This window comes from Haplochromis burtoni, unplaced genomic scaffold (genome assembly GCF_018398535.1).
Source record: "Haplochromis burtoni strain Fernald_Lab_line unplaced genomic scaffold, NCSU_Asbu1 Contig_407, whole genome shotgun sequence".
NCBI classification, from domain to species: domain Eukaryota; kingdom Metazoa; phylum Chordata; class Actinopteri; order Cichliformes; family Cichlidae; genus Haplochromis; species Haplochromis burtoni.
The window spans coordinates 315,337-324,303 of NW_024582768.1; the positions used below are offsets into that span (position 1 = coordinate 315,337).

Here is an 8,967-nt window from a genome sequence, read left to right on the forward strand (position 1 = left end):
GTTGCTTTCCCAGTAATACTTTTTCTGGCTTTTGGACTTTATAGTGCAAATGAGCACATTGAAATACTTAAAAAAAAAAAAAATTAATTAAAGAAGCTCTTGCTTTAGATGTAGTGTTAACTTAAAAAAACATTTTGTAGACAAAAATAAGACAATTCTTTAATTAATAGTAAAAATATTAGTTGATGCAAATCTGGACTTAATCATAACATGAAAATCCTGACTCTAAAGTTAAATGTTTAACCAATTAGGTAGATCAACATCTGGTCACCTACCAAATTGAAGGTAAGTGGTTCGATCGCATCTCCTCCTCTCTGCATGCCAAATATCCATAGACAAGGTGCATCCATGTGTGTAACTGTCAGAATGAAAAAAGCTCTGATGTGAATGAGAAAAGTTGTGTTAAGTGTTTTTGAGTAGAAAAGCGCTATATAAGAACCAGTCCATTTACCATTATTAAAAACATTTTGCACTGGGTTATGTGCGAACATTAACAGAAAATCAAAGCTCAGAATACATTCAAACTTGTTTCTTGTCATTTTATTCAGTTCGTGTTAATTAGTCTTCTCTTGCTTACTTGTGTACGAGGGATACGTTTGTTGGAGTGACACTCAAAGATTGGCGAACTTCTTTATAATGTCACTCATATTAGTTTCCTTCTTTGCCAGGCGAAATAGGTTTGCACGTAAGTTGTTGGACACGTTTGTTAAAATACATTGGTTTAACATTTGTAAGAGACATGCACAACCAACTTAAAGTATTTATAGAAACGTTTTGTTTTTTTAATTCAGAGGGAAAAGGCTGACTTCCGCTCATGTTCCGTAATGTGACCTCTGTGAGGCGGGGCGTGTTGTTACCGAGCGAGAGACGAACCTGTCTAGGTGTGGTCAGGATGTTTTTATTGGAAGTCGCAGTTTCACTTGAGCTGTTTCAGCTGAGGACTCTTACAAAGTAGCAGGTTAGTGTATCGATTTGAAATTGTGGGACTATCAGCAGAGGCTTCTTTCATTTTAAAATAACGATCTAAAGATAAGTGTGTCGTTGGATACTCCTCAAATCAATTATCCTATTAACCCTATTATCTCTTCTATGAAGCAAAATTGCTAGGAGGTTTGTCATGCTAGCAATTGTAATCTTGGGTTTTTATCGCTGCATACTAGCACGGTTATGCTGTGGGGAATAAGTCTCTGAAAATGTCTTACAAATATCTTACTATGTAGGTCTGATGTTTGCAGCAGAGTAATTAATAGAGTCAATCATTGTAAATAAAAGAAATGTTCTGTTCCACTTTTTAGTTGAAATGCTGCCTTTTTTTCTTGGTGAATGTCATAATAAAGTCAGCAGATCCATGGACCTTAGGAAGACTTCAGTTATCACCATTTAACAATGATGATACTTAATAGCTATGACAACACTTATGAACCCTAAATGAGATCTGCTTTAACCATAAATATTCTTGTTTTTTACAGATCAGCACCAAGTGGATCAGAAGTTATGTCTTCCAGTCCCGTAGGAAGCCCTCCTCCTTACGAGGCAGATGATGACCAGTGAGTGTTTTCCGATTAATATTTCTACTGCTGATCATTTTGTATTGTAAGTGTTCATCAGAATGTTCAAGATGATAATATAGAGTATTTACGTTTTTCTTTCTGACTTTGTCATTTTTTTTTAGTTTGTCTTTATTTTGGGTTGAAATCAGTTTTGTTAAGATTTTTGTTGTAGCTTTCATTTACCTTACATGCAAATAAAAAAGGTATATAATTAAAAATATTTACAAACTAATTAACTTTGACAAATCTTGGTAGAAATGTTGTTTATCTTATTAAATAATCACTATCACTATATATATGTGTATATATAATATATATCTCACCATAAACACTGTCTCTTTTGTCTCTCCCCCCACACAGTAAAATCGTTCCGCAGCCTGCCTATTCTTACTACCCAGATGATGAGTTCCAGCATTTCTACCGCTTGACGTCTCCACCAGGCATCCTCAAAATCATGGCTGTCATTTGCACTTTTTTGTGCTTGCTTATATTTGCTTGCGTTGCCTCCACACTGGCTTATGACTCTCAGGGAGCATTGTCTGGTTTTGGAGGCATTGGTGGCTATGGTGGCGGCTATGGTGGCAGCTATGGTGGCGGCTATGGTGGCAGCTATAGCGGTGGCTTTGGCGGCGGCTATGGCGGTGGCTATGGATATGGAGGATATGGTTATAGTTATGTTGAACCACGTTCAGGCAAAGGGTTTATGATCGCCATGTCAGCCATTGTGTTCATCTTCGTACTCACGGTCTTCATCGTCATTGTATCCCGTCAAAGCCTATCAGAGAGCAGGAGGTTCTACCTGGCTGTGGTGATCATCTCTGCCATCCTAGCCCTGTTTATGCTTATAGCCACCATAGTATACTTGGTGGCAGTGAACCCATCGGCACAGTCATATGGAACGCTTCAAGGCAACACCCTTACTGCATTGTGTGCTCCCTACCAACAACCGCAGTCCTCAGCACTATTTGTTAATGAATACCTTTACCGTTACTGTGTATTTGAGCCACAAGAGGTGAGGGCACAGATTTGATTTATGTCCATTTCTGTCTTTAACTTTTTTCTGTTTCTAATGTGGTGGTTTATTTCCCATTCCAGGCCATTGCCGTTGTGTTTGGCTTCCTGGTGACAGCAGCTCTGCTTATCATGCTGGTTTTTGCACTGAAGACGCGGCAGAAAATCCAAAATTTTGGCAAAAGCAACATTTTGTGGAAGAAAGTGAAAGTCATTGATGACTTGGCACCACCTCAGGATGTAGAGGCATGGGTGAGTGACAGCTTTATATGGGCTTTTGTAAAGATACATTTTCGCAAAAACATTTGTTATTGCAATGACATAAAAAAACAAAACAATTCGTTTCCAATGACGTAAAAACAGCTATTTTTTTGACAAGGACAGCGCATTTGAAGCCTTTATTTCATTATTTTTCATTGAGTAATCAGTTCAATTTCTTAAGATCCATTGTTAGGCCTTTATGTTTAGTGTTAATTCCACCCAGCAGTCCAAAGCATTTAGTTTACAATGATTGTTTTGTGGTATCACATATGAACACATATGATAAATATGATAAAGGATTGGAGCATTTTTGCCATTTTCTGAGAAGAGAAGTTATAGCCCAGAACTGTCTTTGTGATCTGATGTCATGCAGCAGTAGAGGACTGGTAAAACCAGTTTGATGGTAGTCACTTGTTTATCAGCAGAGAAGGTGAAATGTGGACCAATGAGCTCTTTCTGTCTAGCACTGTATTTTTGGTTTCAAGGTGTGGCGTGCTCTCAGATAACAGTTTCAGTCTCACTCTGGCATGTCTTTAGTCACATGCTGGCATGTCATGAAGTAAGGAAGGAATTTACACAACATGAACCAGAGCTTATTATTGTTACTATGTTCAAGCATTAAAACAAAGGTATTTACATTTCACAATGAATGATGTAAAACGAGTTTCATTGGGGTTTAGCAATATATCCTAGTGAGTAGCAACGAGACAGTGAGTCATTTTGAAAGTCGTGATGATATTCACCACAGCCAAGTCCTTGCTGTACACTTCACTTTACAGTAGTGAACAGGAAAAGCAGGTTCTACTGGTACTTTGAATTGTATTTATTAAAAAAAAGAACGAAAGAAAGGAAAAAGTCATCAGTTAGCCCATGCGTAACTCCACATAAACAAGTTGATTCTTAGAAAGTATTTACTTTACTGAAGCTTATGGGAACCTGCCTGAAAGTGCTGAGGCAGTGTGAATGCAGCACACACAGTACAGGTAGACAGTTAAAGTGTATCTCATTTGTGATATATAGTTAGATTTAGCTAACTAAAATGCATATCAAATGGTGAGAGAAAGTATCTGAAAGAAGAAAATGAATAGTTGGCTAAACTAAAGCTAGCTGGTGAATGGAAAAAGTGATGGGGTTTAATAGTTAATGATTTTGCTCAAACTTGCAAATGACCAGTGAGTTTTGGCTAGATGTTGGCACTGTAACCTTTACACATTCACTTGACAAATGAAAGGTTGCTGCTTTCCTGCCAGAGACACTAGTCCCCTTTGGGGTCACATGAGGAAAAGCATCTGGCGTAAATGTGCCAAATCAAGCATGAAAGTAGCTACTTGCTGATGTGCAGTAAAAGTTTTGGATATGGGTTTTATATATTATTTAAAAATATGTTGCTAATTTGTTTACATTTTTGTGAAGGTGAACCATGTGTCTGCTGTGCCTGGAGAAGTTCCCATTTCAGACTACCCAGAAAAACTAAGGAGCTCGAGGAGTCATCTGGATGATGAAAGCACAAACTACGACAAACCACCATACAGCTACAGCCCTCAGTGAGTATGCGCCCTGATACAAGTGCAGGTGTTTATTTCTCAATCCTAATTCAACACTGAATCTCATTTTGTAAGACTGAGGACAGCACCCCAGGACCACTGAGATGTCACAGATACGCATCACAGTTTTGCTCCCAGAATCAGTACTGAAGTCTTGATTCTGGGAGTCTAATTATCCATGTGTTTGCAGCCATGCTAGCAGTCACTGCGGTTACTGCATATAACCGTAGAGTATATAAAAAATGGACATAATGTCTGGGTTTGAAAAGTGAAGCCAGTGAGGAAGAAAGCAGTAAACCTGCTTTCTTCATAATGGCCTGCGATTATGATTCCTCTGGTTCCAAAAGATTTCCAGTTGTGTAGATGTCTGTGGGGAAACTGGCCCTGCTCTTAGGTCACAGTGCTATCAGTACAATCTGTATGACATTGGTCTGCTGCAGTGTATTGCAGACTCAGCTTGAGCCTTGTTTATGCAACCTTGTTTTGCTCCTCGAAACTGATTGAAATTTTTTCTCATGACCCAGACCTAAGCAGAATGAGCTGATTATTATATTATTATACAGAATATGAAGAAAACATGTGAGTGCTGGCCTGGTATTGATGAGGTAACACACCAAGCTATAAGGAATTAGGAAGTTATTAGAGGTTGTCTCATACAGTATGAATTTGCAGGTTATTTATGGCGATGTTTTACTTCCTCCTACATTAGTAGAAGTTTCCTGACACTCGTCTTACATAAAATCTTCCATTGTCAAAATCTTCTATTAATGTACTAACCTTTGTCATCAATTTTCTAAAGTAATTATTGTATTGTCACACAGGCCTGTTGTCCAGGAACTGCCACTGCAAAGCAGGCCTCCCTACAGCAGTATCTCAGAAGTGGCAAGTTCAGCCGGATATTCCAGAACGAGACGACCAGGTCGGCCTCGCCACGTAGACGGACAGGACTACGACACAGATTACAACTCGTCTGGAGACGAGCTGGATGACAACGACTTTGACAGGTAAGACATAAGTTTTAATCCTCATAACCAGACCGCTGGAACTGATCATCTTTGAAACATTATTACCCCTCAAGTCAAGTCTATCATATATCGGTCTTTTTTTCTTTTAATTTTTTAAGAATGTTTTCACATATGATCTTCTAATATTATTATAATTATTTTCATTCTTTTCTCTTCTCTTTCTTCCCATTTCCTTCCTCCAGTGAATTTCCTCCAATAGCAAATGAGCAAGAGCGCAATGACTACAAGCGTGAATTTGACCACGACCATCGGGAGTACAAAGATCTGCAGGCAGAGCTTGATGCAATTAACCAGAGCCTTTCAGCAGTGGACAGAGAGCTGGATGAACTGGAGGAGGGAAGCCCACAGTACCTGGTGAGATTTTAAAATATTTCTAGTATTTCTGACATTGATAATCTGAAAACCCAAGTTGCAGTTATGTTGATGGATAAATGTTGGATATTGGATGCGTGATGATGAAAAAGTGCTTTTTCACTAAATTAAAGCTTTTCTAAACAAAAAAGAAAGAAAGTAATAAATCAGTAATAAATTGACTGCTACTTATGTAGCACCATTTTTCTCAGTTTTTAGCACTCAAAGCATTTTCTACTGCAAGTTTCATTTACCCATGATGTCCATGGTGTTACACACACACACACACACACACACACACACACACACACACACACACACACACACAGTCATGCAGTACTTTTATCTAACATTCACACACTCGCACTCCGATAAATGCATCGGGTGCAAGTATTTTGTATCAGTATCAAGGATGCTTCAACACATGGAAGGAGAGACAAGAGGCCGAGCCTTCCAGTTGGTAGACGCCCGCTCTACCACCTGTCACCCAATCAATGAAAGTTAAATGTGAGACTTTAGTAATCTGACTAAACTTGAAATGTTTGTCTGCCCTTTCAACAGGATGCTTTGGATGAGTACAACAAGATAAAGAATATGAAAAAGGTATGTGGGGAATATTTAATCTATACTTGTCAGTTTTCATTTATTTTTTATCTATGTCCTGTCACTGTGATACATGTGACTGGACACTAATTTATCATGCTGGTGTCTTGTTAGAATCCATATCAGCTGTAGACACATTCTTGTAATAACTCAGCGCTGATGCATAGTAGGGCTGCCATGATTAGTCGACTAGTCACGATTACGTCGACTATCAAAATCGCGTCGTTTGAAGCTTTATAAGATCCCTAAAGACGCAGGAATAAGTAGTAGGATTTAAGAGTGTAATAATGGACTGAAACAGAAGATGGCAGCACTGCGTGTACAAGGATGCCAGCTGTCGTTAAACTCAGAAGAAGCAGTGTCCAGTATCGTACCTGTGTCCAAATTCAGGACCCGCATCCTCCTGTGCCCGCATTAGTAGGCCAATTACGTTACAGCGACACGACGAAGACTGTCCAAATTCGAAGACTCTGACAAATGCCGCCGACAAATGCGTCCTTTATTTCCCTAGATTTGAAGGATGGGTCGGGCATATACTTCGTGGCCCAACCTATCCCAGAATTCATAGCGCGGCCCAGCTCAGTTTCCAACAATGGCAGCAGCTAGTTAGTTTTAATATTACTCTTATTATTCTTTCTGGGTCACAAAATAAACTTTTAACATATTTTCAGGCGAGAATGTAGCTGTGTAAACTTCAAATATCTGCTCAGTTTATCAAGACACCACATATTTTCAAAAGCGCTCCGACGTTTTCAGAGACGTCTGTTACCCACCAGCTCGATAGCTAGCTGGGATTCAAGGCTCACTAGAGCCGGTGAGAACACCGGACTCCCGGAAAATCGTTTTCAAACCCACCGCTGTCTTTCGCTACTCAGATTAAACATGATATATAAGACACTTAGATAACTTAAAAATGTTATTGTTTGGCTTTTTTCAGTATTTTATTTGTTCCTGAGTAAATCGGTTTGGCTGAGATTAAAGTTATAGTTTTTACACAGCTGAATAAACATCAAGCAGACAACTGATTATCAGAAGTGTGAGATGCTCGAGAATATACTCCGGTGTCCTGTTATATTTTAGATAGCAAGGAGCAGACGGCTGAGTTTATTAAACTCCACCAAAACAATCTGAAATTTCATTAAAATGTAATAAACCATCATCTTGTCTTTATTTTTAGTTAGCACATACCTTAAATACTTAAAGCTGTAAGCTAATAATAGTTATATAATTGCAGATGCATGCTGGTGCAATAAGCTGTAAGTTTTACGTCCAATGGATGCATGATCTTATTAGTCGACTATTCACAAAAATAATCAGCGACTAGTTGACTATCAAAATAATCGTTTGTGGCAGCCCTAATGGATAGCAGAAACGTTATAGACAAAATGGTGACTCTCTAAACTGATCATACGTGTGACTGTAAAAAGTTTTCTCTGGACAGATTGGTCATCTGTCCAGGGTGCACACTGCCTCTACCCTATGACAGCTGGAATAGGCCCCACCCCCACCTGCCCATACCCATCCTGAATTGGAAAAGAAAATAGTTGGATAGACGTAAGATATATAGGTGCCTTCTGCTGTATGTATAATTTACAAGCTTCACCTTTTTTATCCACAGTCTTCAGATTATCAGGTGAAGAAGCGCAGGTGTAAATATCTGAAGTCCAAACTGAACCATATCAAGAAGATGGTCAGTGATTACGACCGCAGGACCTGAAATAAAAATGTGTGAGGACTGTACGCCTATCTGAGACTGGATCGAGTCACTCTGGGATTAACGGCTGGATAAATCTACTGTGACTTACACTGAAAGAGATAAAACTGCCTAGCTGTTCATATTTTAGCAGAAAAAAACAACAACAACAAAAACCCCAAATTGTATTTCTGTCTTGTATTTTGTGCTACTGTTTGTATTGGTATAAGTAAGGACTTTCATAGATTATATTGTATGTGTTTATTTAGCCCCATTTGATCAGTCCTACTACGTGGCTATAGACTGTTGAGCACAAAATCACACACAATTCCAAGTTTGAATGTTTTTTGCTCACAGTAACTTGCTTTTACTGTCTCTGAAGTTTTAAGTCCATTCTACTTTTACACGATAAACAAAAACATGTAAATATGTAGCAAACAATGTTTTTAGCAGTTTGTGGTAATAAGTGACCTTATGTGTTAAAGTCTGTTAATTGAAGACAGAATAGACATTTTGACTAAGCATGTTTAATGCATAATGATGTGTTTTTAACAGTGGTTTGTGGTACATTTTTAATATAATAAAATCATTTTTTTCCTTCCAATTCAGTGTCCTTTCCAGCTGACAGTTTTTTAACTGATGTATAATTGAAACAAGCGTAACATTCAAAGTGGCTGATTTACCTGCAGGGAGCTATCAGCTAATTTGGCCTGTCACAGATACCTTACATAAATATATGTTACCTTACATTTGCCAATAAATATGTTTTGCATAATAAACAAAGCATAATATAAATAATGCTTAGTGCTGTTAGAAAATTGTAACATCACACAACCTATAAAACAGTGTGTCTCCAATTCTAATCTACAGGGTGGGCCATTTATATGGATACACCGTAATAACATGGGAATGGTTGGTGATATTAAAGT

General features: G+C 38.3%; 1 protein-coding gene across 1 annotated transcript; it reads left to right on the forward strand.

Annotated features, from left to right (window-relative positions):
- Positions 1-832: 832 nt before the first annotated feature.
- Positions 833-8,642, forward strand: oclna (occludin a). Its single transcript, XM_014340833.2, has 9 exons — positions 833-958; positions 1,470-1,547; positions 1,911-2,562; positions 2,646-2,813; positions 4,236-4,366; positions 5,188-5,370; positions 5,574-5,745; positions 6,304-6,345; positions 7,964-8,642. The coding sequence occupies exons 2-9, from the start codon at positions 1,495-1,497 to the stop codon at positions 8,060-8,062; spliced, it is 1,500 nt and encodes a 499-aa protein (XP_014196319.1). The 5' UTR covers positions 833-958; positions 1,470-1,494; the 3' UTR covers positions 8,063-8,642.
- Positions 8,643-8,967: the final 325 nt, after the last annotated feature.

What these genes read in the sequence shown, in the direction of transcription:
- oclna (XM_014340833.2), top strand. Translation starts at nt 1,495, where the DNA reads ATGTCTTCCAGTCCCGTAGGAAGCCCTCCTCCTTACGAGGCAGATGAT. An exon ending in CCATACAGCTACAGCCCTCA is followed by an intron (nt 4,367 to 5,187) that starts GTGAGTATGCGC and finishes ATTGTCACACAG; the next exon opens with GCCTGTTGTCCAGGAACTGC. An exon ending in AGATAAAGAATATGAAAAAG is followed by an intron (nt 6,346 to 7,963) that starts GTATGTGGGGAA and finishes TTTTATCCACAG; the next exon opens with TCTTCAGATTATCAGGTGAA.